This window comes from Macaca thibetana, chromosome 8 (genome assembly GCF_024542745.1).
Source record: "Macaca thibetana thibetana isolate TM-01 chromosome 8, ASM2454274v1, whole genome shotgun sequence".
Classification (NCBI taxonomy): Eukaryota; Metazoa; Chordata; class Mammalia; order Primates; family Cercopithecidae; genus Macaca; species Macaca thibetana.
In genome coordinates, this window is record NC_065585.1 from 77,502,787 (window position 1) to 77,524,418 (window position 21,632).

At 37.4% G+C, this 21,632-nt stretch overlaps 1 protein-coding gene across 14 annotated transcripts in view; it reads right to left on the bottom strand.

The window, feature by feature from the left end:
- The window catches only part of CSPP1 (centrosome and spindle pole associated protein 1), a 130,191-nt gene that overhangs the window by 41,488 nt on the left and 67,071 nt on the right, over window positions 1–21,632 (bottom strand). For 11 of the 14 annotated variants that reach the window (XM_050802019.1, XM_050802015.1, XM_050802026.1 and 8 more), the window contains 3 exons: window positions 20,218–20,347; window positions 14,720–14,867; window positions 3,380–3,532 (listed from right to left, as the gene is read on the bottom strand). In XM_050802019.1, coding sequence (XP_050657976.1) covers window positions 3,380–3,532; window positions 14,720–14,867; window positions 20,218–20,347 — 431 coding nt within the window. The remainder of the gene's footprint in view (window positions 1–3,379; window positions 3,533–14,719; window positions 14,868–20,217; window positions 20,348–21,632) is intronic. The other 3 variants (XM_050802021.1, XM_050802018.1, XM_050802016.1) reach the window with 1 other exon arrangement.

Genomic DNA, 21,632 nt, shown 5'->3' on the forward strand with positions numbered 1-21,632 from the left:
TCTCTTCGAATGCAGACAGGAAAAAAAATAACATTTAAATTTAAGCCTCACATAACTTTTTATATTGAGTTTCTGATTCATTCTTTATACCATTAAACTAAAGCATGTATTTCTTTTTTCTTTATTTTTGAGACAGAGTCTTGCTCTGTCACCCAGGCTGGAGTGCAGTGGCATGATCTCCGCTCACTGCAACCTCTGCCTCCTGGGCTCAAGTGATTCTCCTGCTTCAGCCTCCCGAGTAGCTGGGACTACAGGCGTGTGCCACCATGCCTGGCTAATTTTTTTTTTGTATTTTTAGTAGAGACAGGATTTCTTCATGTTGGCCAGGCTGGTCTCTTAACTCCTGACCTCAGATGATCCGCCCACCTTGGCCTTCAACAGTGCTGGGATTACAGGCGTGAGCCACTGCGCCCAGCCTAAAGCATATATTTCTCGCATGTAGTTTTGTATAGGCAAACTGCTTTGCAGTTCAGCTACCACTCAGGTCTATTTTGCTTTTGTATTTAAATGTATTAATGCTTATTTGAACAGACTGGCAGAAAGCCAAATCAATACTTAAACATTATGAATACTTTTTTCCACTAGAAAATTTTCCTACTGAAAACACCTTGAAGGCTATTTTAAATGTTATGCTGTGGTGGAAACAAACTTGAGTAGCATGTTTCACCATGATGCTCACTCCTGTTCTAAACCTTTGGGGCAATTAGAGAAGAAATATTATTAGAGACAGACAAGAGAAGCCCTTTTAGAAATGAATAAACTATAAAAGGAAAACCACAGCAAAACACTTGCTATATACAAAGAAAGCAGAAATGTATCTTGGCAAGATAATAAGCCAAAAAAGTAAATTTAAGCCATATTCGTATTAGACTTCATAAGCCACAGCTCATCTAAAAACCATAAAGTAAAAGAAAAAATAATGAACATTATAAAGGGCATCAGAAACAAACCTAATGAAGATAAAATATTAGATGATAAGGAAACTTAAACACATGTTGTAACATTCAATTTTCAGCTATATTCAAGTTCCTTCAGGCTTTTAAAATATCAAATGCTACATATATGCAAAGATATGTGTGTGTGTACATACATACACACACGCACTCATATACATATATATGGCATAGCACAAAATTAGGTAGATTTGAATCATTTCTTGCATTGAGAAAGTTTATTTTAGATTAATTAATTCTTTCTTTTTTTCTTTGAGATAGAGTCTCGCTCTGTCACCTGGAGTACGGTGGCATGATCTCAGCTCACTGCAACCTCCTATTCCCAGGTTCAAGCAATTCTCCTGCCTCAGCCTCCGAAGTAGCTGGGATTACAGGCGCGTGCCACCATGCCCAGCTAATTTTTGTATTTTTAGTAGAGACAGGGTTTCATCACGTAGGCCAGGATGGTCTCAATCTCCTGACCTCATGATCCACCCGCCTCAGGGCCTCCCAAAGTGCTAGGATTACAGGCGTGAGCCACTGAGCCCAGCCAATTAATTAATTCTTAGAGAAGGAAAGTCTAACTTAGGGAATTTCAATTCACAAAAAAGGGAAGTTTTAAACACTTTATGTTTTTTTTATGGTTTTTTTAATTCAATTCTTAAACAGAACATCCTAGTAACAATACCAGCATAAAAACCTGGCAGTGGTACAGAAAGGTTATAGGCAACAAATTTTGCTGTGCATGTTTAATCATCAGGCTTATGCTTTTGGGAAGGGGTCATGGAAACTGTTGATTTTCTGGTGTTTTTGCTTGGTGTGCAAAGCTAGATGGCTAAAAAGTGTTATTACTAAGATAGAGAAAGTTCTAGGCTGAGCCAGAACTACAAACAATACCACGTATAGAAAAAAAGGGTAGAGAAAGACTCTTTATGGCACTGAGATCTCAATACAGAATACTAGAAGCAGCAGCAAATGAGAAAAATATCAGAAATAAGTCAAAATTCTCTCTTAGCAGCAATAATATGAAAAGGTGTTTTGATGTTCTTACCACACACTATTACAAATTAAAAGAGCCAAATCAATAATATTGTCAAAATCAAAGGTTCCAATTTTAGTGCTCTAAAAATCAAATTGGATCCAATAAAATCTATTGTAGAACAAATAAAGCATTTTCTCATAATAAGAAAACACTGGTACAAGTTTCCCATGAAAACAGTAAATAATCCATCTCTTAAAGTGTTCAAAAAGGCTACAGATACGTGTGCCACCATCAAAGCCTTGAAAGATGCAGGGGTATGACTCTAATCACAGCTCCCCATTTCACTTATCTGTTTAGCCAAAAATAAGGGTCAACAACAAAAAAGACTGAATGATCAGTCACAAATATTTTAGAACTTCCTAATGAAAAGTTCTTTTCTAGTCTAAAACCAAAAGTTCTGTGAAAGCACAAAGTCAAATTTTGTAATGAATAAATGGCCAGTTTTATAGGCATCAAAATATAGTGTGAGGTGGTGTATTAAACTTTATTTTAAAATATATAACACAATTTAACATATACTTGACAACTTTTCCTGGTATGTCATAAAAAAGATACTGAATAATTTTCATCTTACAGAATTTTTGATTAAAGGATATTAATAGTAAATCAAAGATAAGTAGTTAAGAGGCATGTAACCAGGCGGTGGCTCCTGCCTGTAATCCCAACACTTTGGGAGGTGGAGGCGGATGGATCACAAGGTCAGGAGTTCAAGACCAGCCTGGTCAAGATGGTGAAACCCCACCTCTACTAAAAATACAAAAATTAGCCAGGGGTGGTGGCAGGCACCTGTAATCCCAGCTACGTGGGAGGCTGAGGTAGAGAACTGCTTGAACCCGGAGATGGAGGCTGCAGTGAGCTGAGATTATGCCACTGCACTCCAGCCTGGGTAACAAAGTGAGACCCCGTCTCAAAAAAAAAAAAAAAAAAACACACACACACACGTTGCTTCATTTCTTTGTATACTGTTGTTTTACAAGGGAGGGTAAATAATTACTAAAACAAGCAAAAAATGAATTTCCCTGTACAATTTATCATATCACAATGACAGTTTTTCACTAATTCAAACAGCTATGGATATAAGATGCAAATAGTGTATGTGTGTAAAAAGAGTGTTTGATTTTAAGAAATGTCCCCCACTAGCAAAATAAAAATGTTAGCAGCAGCTAAAGGATACACAGCAAGTTACAAAGCTGAGAAGAAACACAGTAGTAAGAAGTAACCTTTCCCCATTCACCCTTTTTTCAAAGTAACTATGAAGAAAAGGTATTTTATGAATCGTGTGGTACACTTCCTGTATCAGAGCAGCCAAGTTCTCAAGATCCCAGTAAGAAGACTTAGTCAAAGAACATAAATGTTACTGAACAATTTCAGAATTGTTAAAAAAAAAAAAAAAGTGATTAAAAACCTGAGCTTTTATTTGCAGCATCTTCTAGGTTCTCAGCATTTGAAGTGGCTAAATTTGGGTCTAGAGATACAACAGCCCTTTTATCTTCATATGTTCTTGCATCTGGGTTATGGTAGGCATCTATATTTTGTCTGTGCATCCTATTCAAATCGGCTGAGAGGAAAAAATAAGCCATTTATTTAAATAAACACATTTCTATAATTGGCATGCAAAACATTTTCTTAAAATAGGGAGTCAGAAAGAAAAACAATAGGACAAAGTTGGGAATAATTCAATGATATGTTGGTGCCCTGAAAAGAGAAACAAAGTTATAAAAACTTTTAAGATTTTCAAAAAATAACCCTTTAAAATAATCTCAATTAGTAGATAAATTAAGGATACATAAATCTTTAACAAAACATAAAAACCATATTACCAGTATCTATGTTACTTCAGAACTTAGAATTTCTTTAACATAGAAAAAATACAGCAACAATTTAAAAAACTCATAGTGAAATTTACCTGTCATCGGTCTCCTAATAACATATAATCATGTGGAGTGGCGTTTTAAAATATATTCACAAATTACTTGGCAATCCTTCCTCAAACGGTAAAGCTAAATTCCATTCCCCTTCAGTGGTGCCCAGAGTTAATAACTCACTTTTTATGACTAGCATGTCGCAGAAACAACAGTATATGACTTCTGAGGCTACCTCATAAAAGAAATTATTTCCACCTTGCTTACCTAAGGATCATTCACTCTGAAGAAAGCCAATTGTCATATCACAAGTACACTAAGGGAGCCCTATGGAAAGGCCCATATGACAAGGAACTAAGGCCTCCTGAGCCATGTGAGGGAGCCATATTGAAAATGAATCTTACAGTCCCCATCAAGCCTCAGATGACTACTGCCATGGTCAACACCTTGGACTCCAACATTATGAGGGAGCCTGAGACAGAACCACCTAGCTAAACCACTCACAAATTTCTAACCCTCAGAACCGCAAGATAATAAAGTTTATTGTGCTAAAACACCAAGTTTTGGATTAATTCATTACGTAGAGCAGATATCTAATATACACAGCAAAAATCTGAGCACCTAGAATTGGGTCAAACAACCAATCTCAAAAACAGAACTGAATGATTACAGAACTCAAAGCTTTAATAAAAAGTAGCTGTTTTCCATAAAACAAACCAACCAAAACACTGGAACAGTATGGCAGCACTGAAAGTGAACTTAAACCTGGATATAAGAAGTATTTATCAGGAAGCCCGTTATGTTCAAGAATGTATTTTGAACATGAATCACAATTAGAATTCCAGACAGAACATGGCAAGCAATACGTAAATGTTACAAAAGAGAATGGGAGTTCAGAATCAGGAAGATTCACCTTGTTACAATATTTAGGGCAGCTTGGACTTGGAAAATGTATAGGAGCTTCACAGATGAAGATAAGTAGGGAAGAATAATAGAGAAGTACAACAATGTGAGAAAGCACTCCAAGCAGGTAAAACATGAAGAGTGTTCTGGCAACATTAAAGCAGTCCAGCTAGACTAGAGCATAAAGCACATATAATAGAGCAATGGCAAGAAAGACTGGAAACCGCAGAATGCATACGTATTCTGGAATATCCTAAAACACATGCCAATGGCTCTCAATTTTGTTCTGTAGAAGGTAATGGAGGCAGTTTTGGTTGTTACAGAAGTGAAATTAATATATTAGTCTGGCCGGGTGTGGTGGCTCATGCCTATAAAACCAGCACTTTGGGAGGCCAAGGAGGGTGGATCACTTGAACTCAGGAGTTCAAGACCAGCCTAGGCAACATGGTGAAATTCCGTTTCTACTGAAAATACAAAAATTAGCTGGGCATGATGGCATGCAACTGTAGTCCCAGCTACTTGGGGGGCTGAGGTGGGAGGATCACTTAAGCCCAGGAGGTGTAGGTTGCAATGAGTCAAAATTACACCACTGCACTCAAGGCTGGATGACACAGTGAGACTCTGTCTCAAAAAAATAAAAATAAAAATGGTTGAGGACAAAGAAAAAGATTTAAAGATCAATCTGTAGGGAAGACGTAAAGAGTAACACAGGAGTAAAAGAGATGACATGGAAGAGAATGGATGAAGGTATGAGAAACAGACAAGGTCAGATGACAGTCCTTAGAAGAAAGATAATGCTCACAAACCTAGCAGAGTCTAACTCTAGCTCATAATGCACATCCAATAAATATCAGCTGAAGTTTGGACAGCATCTCAGAGGATACAAAAGACTTGGAGAAAAAAAGGAACTGTCAAGCCAGTTCAAAGAAGATAAAAGCTGAGTAAAAATCATTAAATTGAAATTAGGACATTAGGCTTTTTGTTGACAATGTGGCATGGGGGAGGGGTGGGCAGGGGGTACAAGCTAGATGTTATATTATAGAAAAATAGCCGATAAGACGGTGGTTAAGAAGTGACAGCAACAAGCATGGACTACTTTTTTAATGTGTTTTACATGGTAAAGGAAGCATTTGTTTGTGTTTTAATACAAGTGACCTAAGCATATTCAGAGGTAGAAAGAAAAAATAAATAGAAAAAATGCAAAGAGAAAGGAGTGGGTGAAACCACAGAAAAAGGTGACCGCAAGAGAATTCCCAAGTGCCAAGGACTAGCAAGGCAGATAGACATTCTTGAAATAATCTACAGCTGTGTTGCCAAACTAGCGAGTGCTTAGGGAATGCAATCTGAGTTTGATAGTCACCTACACAAACCATACATTAGGAGATATCCTATATGTGAGAAAACTTCAATAACACATTATAATTTACTGTTGTGATTATATGTGGACTTCTCCAGTGGAATAATATTCAACATATGTATATTAAGAGAAAATTAATTTCATCAAAGTACATAATTATTAAGATTTAAGACTATCAGAGTTAGCAAGCAAACCAAATCCATATTGCTTTTTATTGGGAAAAATGATTTGGCAACTGGCCACTCCTTTTCTGTCTTTCTGTGAGACGGTAACACAAATGATTTGAAATCAGCTAAAAAATGAAAATTAAAAAAGGCACTTTGGTCAAGAGCGTAATTTGTCAACTGCAAAGACAGGACTTCATTTTAAATGTAAATCATCATAACATTCAATATAAAATTAGAAGCACTTATGAGCTCCTCACTGAGTGAATTAGCTTATTATAAAAAAATTAATTTAATTACCTTTACAAGTTAGCTGCTACTCTTTATACTTTGGTGGAAAATATATACCAAAATATATTTTGTGAAGAGCTATGTTAAATGTTACTATAAACCCAGGATTATTCAGCAATTCATGGCTGACACAGAAACTCTTTTATAATGACTTAATTCAGAGAGCTAAGCAAAATTTCCAACACTAGCACTACTAGCAATACATATTTCAAAATTAACGTAATTTAAAATATACACTTACCTATAGAGTAAAATTCTAACTGATGGCTCATAAAATAAATCTCACAAACTTAAAAACACTTTAGTCATTAAAAGTATATTCTCTCCAGCTAGGTGCAGAGGCTCATGCCTGTAATCTCAACACTTCAGGAGGCTGAGGTGGGAGGATCATTTGAGGCCAGGACTTTGAGACCAGCTGGGCCACACAGTGAGACCCTGTCTCTAAAGAAACTTTTGTAATTAGCTGGGCATGGTGGCATATGCCTGGAATCCTTGCTACTGGGGGGGCTGAAGTGGGGAGATCACTTGAGCCAGGGAGGTTTAGACTGCAGTGAGGCATGATCGTGCCACTGCATTATAGCCTGGGCGACAGAGTGAGACCTTGTCTCAAAACAAACAAACAAACAAACAAACACACAAAAAACCAGAAACGTATTATATTCTCTTACTGAAACGGAATATAAACTAGAACTGAATAAAAGCAAGCTCTCTGGAAAATCCCCTGATACTTGGAAACTTTTTAAGTCCACTTTCAAATAACTAATGGGGGTCAAAGAAAAGTCACAAAGAAAATCAGAAAACTGAATGAAAATTAAAACATAACACACCAAAATTTGTGACATACAGCTAAAACAGTACTCAGAGGGAAATGTGTAGCATACTTCAATGCACAGAAAATAAGTAAGGTCTCAAATCATAATCTAAGCATCAACATTAAAAAATTAGAAAAGGGGGCCGGGCATGGTGGCTCACGCCTGTAATCCTAGCACTTTGGGAAGCGGAGGCGGGCAGATGACAAGGTCAGGAGTTCGAGACCAGCCTGGCCAGTATGGTGAAACCCCGTCCCTACTAACAATACAAAAATTAGCCAGGTGCGGTGCATGCACCTGCAGTCCCAGCTACTTGGGAGGCTGAGGCAGGAGAATCACTTGAATCCGGGAGGCGGAAGTTGCAGTGAGTCGAAATTGCACCACTGCGCTCCAGCTTGGGCGACACAGTGAGACTCTGTCTCAAAAAAAAAAAAAAAAGAAATTAGAAAAGGGAGAAAAGTCAGCACAAAGCAAACTAAAGGAAGCAAATAGTAAAGATAAGAGCAAAATCACTGAAACAAGAAAAAAAGCAGAGAAAAAAATCAATGAAAAATTATAGCTGATTCTACGAAAAGATCCATAAAGCTGATAAACATTCAGGCAGCCAGATTGAGAATATACAAATTACAAATATCAGGAATGAATGAGGAGCCATCACCAAAGATCCTACAAACACCAGAATAAAAAAGAAATATTATGAACAACATTATGACAATAAATAAAAAAAATGAATAATTTCCTTGAATGATTCAAATGACCAAAGCTCACATAAGAAATAAACTGAATATCTCTTTATCTATTAAATAAAGTGAATTCACAGTTTAAAACTTTCCCAAAAAGAAAATTCCCCACCCAGATGGCTTCACTGGTGAATGCTTTTTTTTTTTTTTGAGATGGAGTCCCGCTCTGTCACGCAGTGGCGCAATGTTGGCTCACTGCAGTCTCCACCTCCTGGGTTCAAATGAGTCTCCTGCCTCAGCCTGCCGAGTAGCTGGGACTATAGGACCACACCACCACACACAGCTAATTTTTGTATTTTTAGTAGAGATAGGGTTTCACCGTGTTGGCCAGGATGGTCTTGATCTCTTGACCCTGTGATCCACCCGCCTCAGCCTCCCAAAGTGCTGGGATTACAGGTGTGAGCCAACACACCCAGCCTTCACTGGTGAATTCTAAACACAGAAAAAACATTTCCCAGCTAGGCAAAGTGGCTCACACCTATGTATTCCCAGCACTTTGGGAGGCCAAGGTGGGAGGATCACTTGAGCTCAGGAGTTTGAGACCTGCCTAGGCAACATAAACATAGTGAGACCCTGTTTCTACAAAAAATAAAAAAAAATTAGCCAGATATGGTGGCACATGCCTGTAGTCCCAGCTACTCAGGAAGTTAAGGTGGCAGAATTGCTTTAGCCCAGGAGGTCGAGGCTACAGTGAGCCGTGATTATGTCACTGTACTCCAGCTTCTGTGACAGAGCAAGACTCTGTCTCAAAAAACAAACAAACAAACAAACAAAGCAAAAGAAAAAACTTTTCCCAATTCATGTTATTAGGCCAGAATTACTCTGATACCAAAACCAGACAACATTATAAAGCAATAAAAACCAGAATATCTTATGAGCCTAGATACAAACATCTCTGACAAAATACTAGCAAATCAAATTCTGTAAGATGTATAAAAGACAATAATACAGCTTGGTTCTTCCCAGGAATGCAAGATCCATTGAACATTCAAAAATCAATCAATGTAATTTACCATACATCAGAAGGGTAAAGAAACCACATTATGATATCAATAGATGCAGAAAAGCACCTGACAAAATTCAACATACACTCACAATGAAACCTCTAAGCAAACAAGGAATAGAAAATCCTCAATGGGATAAAAGAAAAATTGACCAAAAGCCGACAGCTAAACTTAATGGTGAAAGATAGCTTTTCATCTGAAATCAGAGACAAGACAAGGATGTCTGCGCTCATGATTTCTAAACACTATACTGGAGTTCTTAAACAGTGCAAAAGGCAATTAAAATAAATAAAAGGCATCACATGGGAAAGAAATAAGTAAAACTAACTCTACTGACAGATGCTATGATTGCCTACATTAAAAATCAAAGAATCTACAAAAAACTACTAAAACTAACAAGTGAGTTTAGCAACCACACAGACTACAGACAACAGCAAGCACACAGACTACAGTCTGTGTATTTGTAAATATACAAAATTTACCTGTATTTCTATAGACCATCAACGAACAAACGAATTAAAAATTTTTTAATGTAACATTTTAAAATAGCTTCAAACCACATGAAATATTTAGGGAAACAACAACATACACCCAAGATCTGCCACCAAAAACTACAAAATATTGCTGAGAGAAATTAACTAGAAGCAATAAATGGATATACACTGCCCACTCATGGATCAAGAGGCTCAATGCTATTAAGATGCTGGCTGTCCCAATATTATCTATACAGTCAAAGGAATCCCAATGAAAATGCCACCATGCTTGACATGACAAAGTAATAATAATAGTAATAATTACTTACTCTAACTTATTATTTACTTACTATAACTTATTACTAATTACTTATATTACTAATTACTTACTAATAACTTATAACTTATTATAATAATAATATTACTATATTACTATAGTGATAGTAAAATATGCAAAGAAGTTGAGTTGTCAAAAGATCTTGAAAAGGCTGGGCACCGTGGCTCACACCTGTAATCCCAGCACTTTGGGAGGACTAGGCTGGCAGATCACGAGGTCAGGAGATTGAGACCATCCTGGCTAACATGGTGAAACCCTGTCTCTACTAAAAATACAAAAAATTAGCCGGGCATGGTGGCGGGCTCCTGTAGTCCCAGCTACTTAGGAGGCGGAGGCAGGAGAATGGTGTGAACCCCGGAGGTAGAGCTAGCAGTGAGCCGAGATCGCGCCACTGTACTCCAGCCTGGACAACAGGGGGAGACTCCATCTCAAAAAAAAATTGTTGGAAAAAAGAACAAAGCTGGAGGACTCACACTTTTCAATTTCAAAACTTACTACAAAGCTATAGTAATCAAGAGACTCTGATATGGGCAAAAGGATAGACATACACAGCAATGGAACAGAGAGAGAAAGAGACAAAGAGATTGAGAAAGAGGAATCTCACGGATTGGAGGAGACTAAAGAGACATGAACTAAATGCATTATAGGATCCTGGACTACAGCCTAAAATAGAATAAGGACATTAGGGAAAAAAAAAAAAAAACAGGTAAAATTCGAACAAGGTATGTAACTTAATTATCGGCACTGTACTGTATCTAGGTTAATTTCTAGTTTTGATCATTGTGCCATGATTATCTAAGATGTTAACGTCACAGGAAACAAGGTGAAGGATATTCTCTACACCATCTTTGCAACTCTTTTAGGTCTTAATTTCACAATAGAAAATGTTTTTTTTTAAATGAGGCATCACTGCACTTTCAATAAAATAACTAAAAGCTTAAAGATGCATAATTTCAAGTTCTGATGAAAATTCAGAGCAACTAGAAACCTCATACTTTTCTGACAGGAATGCAAAATGACACAACAAAATTGGAGAATGTTCTGGCAGTTTCTTATAAAGTTAAACACTTACTATTCAACCCAGCAATTCTACTCCTAGGCACTTACCCAAAAGAAATAAAAATTTATGTTCACACAAAGATCTGTAAGTGAATGTTTCTAACAGCTTTATTTATAATAGCCTTGAACTGTAAACAGCCCACATATCCATCAACTGCTAAATGGATAAACAACTGTGGTACCTCCAGACAATGCAATACTATTCAGTAATAAAAAAATATAAGCTACTGACATATGCAACAACACTATGCTAAAATACAAATGTCAGAAAAAAGGCAATATTTTCATGCCAGAAAGGAGATCACAGATTGGCATGGGTGGACGAGTAAGTAAAAGTAAAAGAACTGACTAACTAATCATCCTTTTAATCAATTGGAACTATGAGATACCATCTTTCAAAGTGGTTTTTATCTTTTAATTTATTTTTATTGACATTTTTCTTTTGGTGTATATGTTTTAACATTTGACATGGACAGTTTCATGTAAAGTTTCAAATAAAAACCTGAATAAAGAACTTTAATGAATAAAGAACTGAGAAAGACAACAGAATAAAGTACTGTACAAATAATTAAATTGAGAAGTATTTACTTTAAAAGGGGTGACACTATCTTACAGTTGCATGAATAACACATTTTTATATTTCATTAATAACTACTATGCCTTATAAAGAGATATTCTTAGGTAAGATAAGGGTTAAGATTCAATTTTATTAATTTCTTTGGAATAAAAGATAAAAAAAAGAACAACAGGAGTAATTAGAAAAGTCAGCAGCAGAATTAAAGTTAGCCAAGATAATGAACAGATGTTATATGGTCTTAGTCATCACTAGGCTCTATGCTACATATTTCAAATGTAACTTTCCCGCCTTCTCTAAAATACAGTAGCTACACTGGGTGCAGTTGCTCATGTCTGTAATCTTAGCACTTTGGGAAGCCAAGGTGGGTGGATCACCTCAGGTCAGGAGTTCAAGACCACCAACATGGTGAAACCCCGTCTTTACTAAATACACAAAATTAGGTGGGCATGGTAATTAGGTGGGCATGGTAATTAATGCCTGTAATCCCAGCTACTCAGGAGGCTGAGGCAGGAGAACTGCTTGAACCCAGGAGGCGGAGGTTGCAGTGAATTGAGATTGCACCATTGCACTCCAGCCTGGGTAAAAGAGTGAAACTCCATCTCAAAAAATAAAAATAAAAATAAAATGTAGCATCCACATACAAAATAAACTGATACTCTTTTTAAGTGATGAGTTTACTTGCTTTGAAAATATCATTGAGTTATACTGTATTTGATAAAATAGTATGCCTTTTCTATTTCATGGCATGAAGACGGCATTAAATAAGCCAACTAAATATTAATATTAAAAATTGAAATCTAAGAAACATTTTCTCCATGCTCATTAGGTCAAGCAATTCTAAAATAATGTTTTATAACTCAATAACCCAAATTTATCCTACTTACTTCCACCAATTAAAGGCATACAGAACACCACAATTGTATTGTTTGAACTAGAAATAATCTTAGAGGTAGATTTTAGAAAACTGCTCTATCCCAACGTTTTCCAATGTTTCACTCAGTTAAGCAGACTTTTCATGGTAACTAGTATATTTCTATCAATTTATAATTTAAATTTACTATAGCAAAGATTGCCCATATGGCTATTAATCCCATGTCCTTCTCCTGAGCATAAAGAAAGTTAAACTTCCCAGTCTCCCAAACAGTTAGGTTAGACCCCATAACTAGGTCTGAACAATGGAATGAAGGCAAAAGTGATCTTCCTCCACATCCAGGCCAGGACCCAACAAAATCCTCAATTTGTCCCTGGACAAGAAGAAAAGGACTCTAAAATGAAGGAATGAAACAATGGATCCCTGAGTCACTTCTTGGAGGAGAACCACCCAAACAGCATCAGAGTGGGACAAAAATGGATGCCTAACAAGAGAGGCCCTTAAGCTTCTAAGAATTTGGGTTTATTACAGCACTTTCCATTAAATGCCTGGACTAATACCTTCACTTTAATACCTGTAGTTTAAAAGAAAATATTATAGCACTATTCATAAATGGAAAACTTGTGTTTTTCTAATATATTTTCAAGTAAACACTTAACTATTAAAATAAGAAATGTTAGCTAGGCATCATCTAAAATCATTTCATCAATAAAGAAAGTAATAAGAATTCCACTCTTTCAAAACTGTGAGAAAATTATTCATGAGAGGAAGATAGGAAAGGAACAAATCTTTTGGGAAGAAAAAAAGACCTATTAAAATTAAAGTAGGCCGGGCACAGTGGCTCACACCTGTAATCCCAGCACTTTGGGAGGCTGAGGTGGGTGGAATACCTGAGGTCAGGAGTTTGAGACCGGCCTGACCAACATGGTGAAATCCCATCTCTAATAAAAACACAAAAATTAGCCGGGCATGATGGTGCATGCCTATAAATCCCAGTTACTTGGGAGGTTGAAGCAGAAGAATTGCTTCAACCTGGGAGGCAGAGGTTGCAGTGAACCAAGATGGTGCCATTGCATTCCAGCCTGGGTGACAGAGTGAAACTCTGTCTCAAAAAAATTAATTAAATTAAAGTAAATTAAAGTGGGCCTCAAATATATCTTTTAAGAAAAACAATATTTAACAAAGAAGCAAAGGCATAATACATAAGAATTCTAACTCAACATCCAATCTTTCGATTCTATCACTCATCTATTCCTACAATATATAATACCTAAAGAACATGAAATGTGTATCTCTTTGATCTACTTTTATTCTGCTTAACTAAACCTTAAACAGAGACCATCCTAATATATAAAACAGCCCTTTGTAACTGCGGGTTCCACATCTGTGGATTCAATCGACCACAATTCAAAAACATTAAAAAACAAAAAAATGGAGGCTTGCATCTGTGCTGAAATTGTAAAAAGTCTTTTTTTCTTGTCATTATTATCTAATTAATATAAGATCACAACTATTTACATAGCATTTTCACTGTATTAGGTATTACAAATAATCTGGAGATGATTTAAAGTATACAGGAGGACATGTGTAGGTTATGTGCAAACGCTTTACCAATTTTATATCAGGAACTTGAGCATCTGTGGATTTGGGTATTCACAGGAGATCCTGGAACCAATGTTCCACAAGTACCAACAGACAACTGTATATAACAAGTTGTATAAAGCCACTCTTTCGAAGTATTTGTTGTGTGATTACTAGATCAAACATTTTTGAGAGTACATAATTGAAAGATAAATCAACAAATTATGAAACCTGCTAGAAAGTTTCTATGATCATGTCTTTTTTTTTTCCCAAAGGAATTCTTGCAATGAGCAGGTATATTGCATATATAAATTAAACACAAAATCCCCTCCCAAAACTGTTTTAGATCCTTTATTTCTAAGACATCTGACTAGTTTTTAACTTGTAATATGGGTTTTATCATTTTTTATGAGGAAACAAAATATTCTAAGAACCAGTTTCAGTAACAACTTATCAACTAACATGAGCTTTTCTCTGCAGCTGGGTTATCAACATCAGAGGATGAAATATTTACAATAAAAACAAATGAATAGTATTCTGAGAAGAAATGCGTTCTAGCCTCTGTTATATTTATTCTCAAAATACCTCATATGCATTAAGTTACATACGTACCTTGCTATAGAGGCTATGATTCCTACTTTTTTCTACTCCCCAGTCTTTTAAAAAGTTAAAAATAATTTAGCTTATTTTAAAAACAAGTCAGTGGAAATAACATACTTATCAGATTTCCTTTTGTATCCCTGAGAGGAGCACCACCTCCACCTTTTCCCCAGGGATTATATGTTCTCATTTCAGCTTCTAATTTAGCTTCATATTCTTCTTTTTCTTCACGTTCTTTCTTCCTTCTTTCTTCTCTTTCCCGAATCTTGACAACATAAAACATATTTAAAATAAATGCTGACAAGTATTCCAATACAAGAAGTTAGTAATACCAGATGTTACTTTTTGTTAGAAAACGAAAAAAAAAATTTTTTTTTTTCAGTATACTCCCCTACAAAGATTAAAATCACAAATACGTAATACTCAATGTAAAAATACTTTAGGCCAGGTGTGGTGGCTCATGCCTACGGAGGTCAAGGTGGGCAGATCACGCAAGGTCAAGAGTTCAAGACCAGCCTGGCCAACATGGCAAAACCCCGTCTCTACTAAAAATACAAAAATTAGCCGAGTGTGGTTGCGCACATCTGTAATCCCAGTTACTTGCATGGTTGAGGAACAAGAATTGCTTGAACCCAGGAGGTGGAGTTTGTAGTGAGCCATTATGCCCCTGCACTTCAGCTTGGGCAACATTATGCAAGACACTGTCTCTAAATAATTAAACAACATTAAAAATAAAAATAATTCAATGGCTAGAATACATAGCCCCTGTTCCTCTATATACACCAAATGACTTTCCAGCCACTAAGGCTATTTCAGACTCAACTAACTCCTCCTTCCCTCCCCCAGTGTCTACCTGAGCCATTCCCTCTCTAACCCTGACAGTTCCATGGGACCATCAGATCTCCCTATGTTCCTTTTTCATCTATCCTTTCAAGGGGAATGCCCAGCCACAAAGTCTACCCTCAACCTTACCAGACCTACTTTCCCTAGGCAAACTCTATTCTCAAAATTCTGAGGTTGGAGGATCAACGCTCTCTGGGGAATGCTTGGCAACATTAAATACAGGCATACCTCATTTTATTGTGCTGCACTTTATTGTGCTTTGCAGACGTTGAATCTTTTTTTTTTTTTTTTTTTTTTTTGAGATGGAGTTTCGCTCTGTCACCCAGGCTGGAGTGCAGTGGCACGATCTCGGCTCACTGCGAGCTCTGCTTCCCGGGTTCACGTCACTGTCCTGCCCCAGCCTCTGGAGTAGCTGGGACTACAGGAGCCCCCAACCATGCCCAGCTATTTTTTGTATTTTTAGTAGAGACAGGGTTTCACCATGTTAGCCAGGATGGTCTCGACCTCCTGACCTCGTGATCCACCCACCGCAGCCTCCCAAAGTGCTGGGATTACAGGCGTGAGCCACCACGCCCGGCTACAGACATTGCATATTTTACAAATTGAAGGTTTATGGCAACCCTGAACTGAGGAGGTCTATCAGTAACATTTTTCTAACAGCATGGGATAATTTTATGTCTCTGTGTCACATTTTGGTAATTCTCACAATATTTCAAACTTTTAAAATTATTATTGTATCTGTTATGGTGATCTGTAATTGGTGATCTTTAGTGTTACTATTGTAATTGTTTTGGGGCACCATGAATCACACACACAAAAGATGGCAAATTTAATGGATAAATGTCATATGATTCTGACTATTCTACCAATCAGCCATTCCCCTGTCTCTTTCCCTCTCCTTGGGTCTCTCTTTTCCCTGATAGAATACTGAAGTTAGGCCAATTAATAACCCTACGATGGCATGTAAGTGTTTGAGTGAATGAAAGAGTCACACCTCTCACTTTAAATCAAAAGTGAGAAATGACTAAGCTTAGTGGGAAAGGCTTGTCAAATGCATAGATAGGCTGAAAGCTAGGCCTCCTATGCTAAATAAACACTTTGCCCAGTTGTAAATGCACAGGAAGAATTCTTGAAGAAAATTAAAAGTGCTACTCCAGTAAACACATGAATGATAAGAAAGTGAAACAGCCTTATTGCTGTTATAGAGAAAGTTTTAGTGGTCTAAATAGAAGATCAAACCAGCCCAGGATTTCCTTAAGCCAAAGCCTAAACGAGAGCAAAGCCCTAACTTTTTTCAATTCTATGAAGGCTGAGAGAAGTGAGGAAGCAGAAGAAAACTTGCAAGTTAGCAGAGGTTGGTTCATGAAGTTGGGGGAAAGCTGCCATCTCTATAACATAAAAGTACAACATGGGCCAGGCTCACACTTGTAATCCCAAAACTTTGGGAGGCCAAGGTGGGCGGATCACCTGAGATCAGGAGTTCGAGACCACCCTGACCAATATAGCGAACCCGCACCTCTACTAAAAATACAAAAAAAAAAGAAAAGAAAAAAAAATTAGCTGGGCGTGATTGTGGGTGCCTGCAGTCCCAGCTACTCGGGAGGCTGAGGAGGAGGTTGCAGTGAGCCAAGATCGTGCCACTGTACTCCACCCTAGGCTGGGTGACAGAGTGCGACTTTGTCTCAAAACAAAAATAAAAATAAAAAAGTACAATATGAGGCAGCAAGTGCTGATGGAGAAGCTGCAGCAAGTTACCCAGAAAGTCTAGCTCAGATAACTGATGAAGGTGGTTCCACTAAACAACAGATATTCAATGGAGACAAAACAGCCTTGTATTAAAAGAAGACTTTCATAGCTAGTAAAGAGAAGTCAATGTCTGGTTTCAAGCTTCAAAGACAGGCTGACTCTCTCATTAGAAGCTAATGCAGCTGGTGACTTTACGTTGAAGCCAATGCTAACATACCATTCTGAAAACCTTAGGGCCCTTAAGAATGATGCTAAATCAGCCAGGCATGGTGGCTCACGCCTGTAATCCCAGCACTCTGGGAGGCCGAGGCAGGTGGATAACGAGGTCAGGAGATGGAGACCACCCTGGCTAACACGGTGAAACCCTGTCTCTACTAAAAATACAAAAAAAAAAAAAATTATCCAGGTGTGGTGGCGGACGCCTATAGTCCCAGCTACTCGGGAGGCTGAGGCAGAAGAATGGCGTGAACCTGGGAGGCAGAGCTTGCAGTGAGCTGAGATCGCACCACTGCACTCCAGCCTGGGAAACAGTGTGAGATTCCGTCTCAAAAAAAAAAAAAAAAGGATGCTGCTAAATCTACTCTGCCTATGCTCTAGAAAGGAAACGACAAAGCCTGGATTGCTGCACAACTGTTTCAAGAATGGTTTACTGAGTATTTTAAGTCCACTGTTGAGACTTACTACTAAAAAAAAAAAAAGAGAGATTCCTTTCAAAATATTACTGCTCATTGACAATGCATCTGGTCAATCAAGAGCTAGATATACAAGATGATTAACGTTGTTGTCATGCTTGCTAATACAATATCCATTCTGTAGCCCATTAACTCATGGAGTAATTTTGACACTGAATTCTTACTGTTCAGGAAATATGTTTCATAAAGCTATAGTTGCCACAAACAGTAATTCCTCTGATGGATCTGGGAAATCTAAACTGAAAGCCCTCTGGAGAGAATTTACCATTCCAGATGCCATCAAGAACATTTGTGAGTCATGGAAGGAAGTCAAAATATCAACAGTATCAGAAGTTCGAAAGAAGTTGACTCTAACCCTCATGGATGACTTTGAGGGATTCAAGACTTCAGTGGTAGAAGTAACTGCAGATGTGGAAGAAATAGTAAGAGAACTGGAATTAGAAGTGAGGCATGGAAGACTTGAGAGAATTGCTGCAATCTCATGATGAAATTTCAATGGATGAGGAGTTGCTTCTTACGAATAAGCAAAGAAAGTGGTTTCTTGAGATGGAGTCTCCTCTTGGTGAATATGTTGTGAATATTGTTGAGATGACAACAAAGATTTAGAACATTACATAAACTAAGTTGATAAAGCATCAGCAGGGTTTTGAGAGGACTCCAAACTTTGAAAGAAGGTCTACTGAGGATAAAATGGTATCAAATAGCATCGTATCCTAGAGAAATCTTTTATGAATGGAGTCAATTGATGCAGCAAATTTCACTGTTGTCTCATTTTAAGAAATTGCCACAGCCATCCAATCTTCAGCAACTGCCACCCTGATCGGTCAGCAGCCATCAATATTGAGGCAAGACTCTCCACCAGCAAAAGGATTATGACTTGCTAAATTTTTTTTAGCAATACGGTATTTTTAAATTAAGTTTACGTACCTTAAGACATGTTGCACCTTAACAGACCACAGTATAGTGTAAAGATTAACTCTACGTGCACTGGGAAACCAAAAATTCATGTGAATCATTTCATTGTGATATTTGCTTTATTGCGGTGGTCTGTAACCAAACCTGCAATATTTCTGTAAAGCTGTATTCAGTAAAAAAACAAACGGATTCTTATCATCACTAAGTATAAGCACAGGGTTGTTCTGTAGAGACATACGGATAGACAATAAACAAGTGTCTACATTTTGGAAAGTCACTTTTAAACTCATAACTATACGCACAGTAAATTTAAGCAACCTTTTGCTCCAGCACAGCCAAAGAAGTCATCACACACATCAAATAGACCTCTATCGTCAAAAAATCTAGTTTTGTCAGTGGTGTTTTTAACATGCTCATTCAAAACAGATTCTGAATTTAAAATTCGGTCTTTTATTTGTAGAATCCTAACATACAAAAAATTTTGGTAATTCTGTAATTTTAAAAATCTTTCAAGAAAGTTGCCCATGTAAAAATTGAACAAAAGTACTTTTAAAAGAAATCCAAGTGGAATTCTATAGAAAAGTAACTAAGTTAGAGTCCCAGGGCCCTCTCAGAGGGTAAGGGAATTCCCACAAAGAACCCCACACATTTGATAGTTACTCTTAAATTCTCTGCAAATATTACAAACTACAAAATAATCCATTATCCTCCTCTGTAAACATGAACTACTTCCTGTTTTCTCTATTTTGGTTTATAGCCTCATTATTCTCCTAGGAATCATCTTCAAACCCTCTGTTATTTCTCCCTCCCTATATCTAAGTCCTGTCAATGAAACCTGAGAATTGTCTCTTAGATGTCTTCCCCAACATCCCCATCTGGTTCAGGGCCTCATCACCTCCTTATTGGACTATCTACTAAATAATTTCCCTGCCACATCTCTTCCCAATTGTCCAAATCACAACCAATTATCTTCATAAAAGATAAATCTGCTCAAAGCAACCAATCCTTTCATACTTTTCTTGGCTTAAAATTTCCTTCCTTCAGCTGCCCATAACCAGATGAAACTGAAAACCCCTTATTAGCTAGTCCTTCACAATCTACTAGAACAATCTAACCCTCCAGCCCCTTCTTCCACACCAATTCCATTCTCTGTATACACCAGCAACTTCTAATGTATTCACTGCACAACATGCAGCTCAAATATCAGCCACTGCGTGAAGTTCTCCCAACTGCCCCAGGCAATTATTTTTCCTATCCTATGCTTCCAAGAGCATTTTACTGTATCCACTTCAAAACTCAGCATTTTGAATTATAATTAACTGGTTTTTTTCCCCTCCCCTGCCACACTCTGAGCTCTAAAGGACCACACCATGCATACACTTAAGATGTTCAACAGTAAATGAGTAAATGAATCAATACCTGCTGCTGCAAAGCCTCTTGGTAAGACTGAAGTGACTGTTTGGAAGGTTTCGGTTTATCTTCAAAAATCAATCCTGAATTTATCACTTGATCACTTGTAATCTTCAGTTCATTCTGTCCGACCGTATTCCTACATCAAATACACAATAAATAATTTAAATCCATCGATGTCAAAGCAAGAAGAAAACACAACAGTTTTTTGAAATAGCATGGCATATAAATACATTTAAAAATACAGAAGGATATTTCTCTATAGGCTAAAGAGGAATCCTTAAGTAAGTGGCCCTTTCCTTAGCTCCTTTCTGCCTTTGTTTTGACAATCCTTGCAACTTTCAAATTTACTGCATCTATTTCTTAACCTAGGTAATAGTTACACAGGAGTGGAAAAGGTTTGTGGTAATTCATTGAACAGTACACATGTGACTTAGGCAGTTTCCTGAACATACAGAAATAATAACACAGCCAAAGTCCCTCAAGTAACACAATAACTAACGATTTATTTTTAAATGATTTACTAATAAAATTACTTCTTAGCTATTTCAAGAATAAAACAATGTAATTACAGGAAAAAGTCTGACTATCTCAAAATTAAAATTTTTGAAAAACTCACAAGGAAACATAAAAGAAAAAATTTTAAACATATTCTTGTTATATAAATCACAAGCAATAAAGTGCTGTTTTTTTGGTTTTTTTTGAGACAGGGTCCTACTTCGTCACCCAAGCTGTAGTGCAGTGGCGCCACCATAGCTCACTGCAGCCTTGATCTCCTGGAATCAAGTGATCCTTCAACCTCAGCCTTTCAAGTGGCTAAGGGTATAGGTGCACGTCACCACACCCGGCTCACTTTTTTTAGAAACGAAGTCTTCCTACATTGCCCAGGCTGGTCTTGAACTCCTAAGCTCAAGTGATCTTCCTGCCTTAGCCTCCCAAAGTGCTGGGATTACAGGCGTGAGTCACTGCACCCAGCCAACATAACACATGTTTAAGTACAGGAATATACTGACTTTGAAGGCAGTAAAACATTTTAGAAATCTACATTATAAAAGATAAATTCAAATATCGATTTTATAATTTTTTGTTTTGTTTTGTTTTGAGATGGAGTTTCACTCTTGTCGCCCAGGCTAGAGAGCGATGGTGCCATCTCCGTTCACTGCAACATCCGCCTCCCGGGTTCAAGCAATTCTCCTGCCTCAGCCTCCCGAGTAGCTGGTACCACAAGTGCCCGCCACCACACCCGGCTAATTTTCGTATTTTTAGTAGAGACGGGGTTTCACCATGTTGGCCAGGCTGGTCTTGAACTCCTGGCCTCAAGTGATCCACCCGCCTCAGCCTCCCAAAGTGCTGGGATTATAAGCATTAGCCACCGCGCCCAGCCTGATTTTAAAATTTTAAAAAAGCTTTCTCTTCTCCAAAAA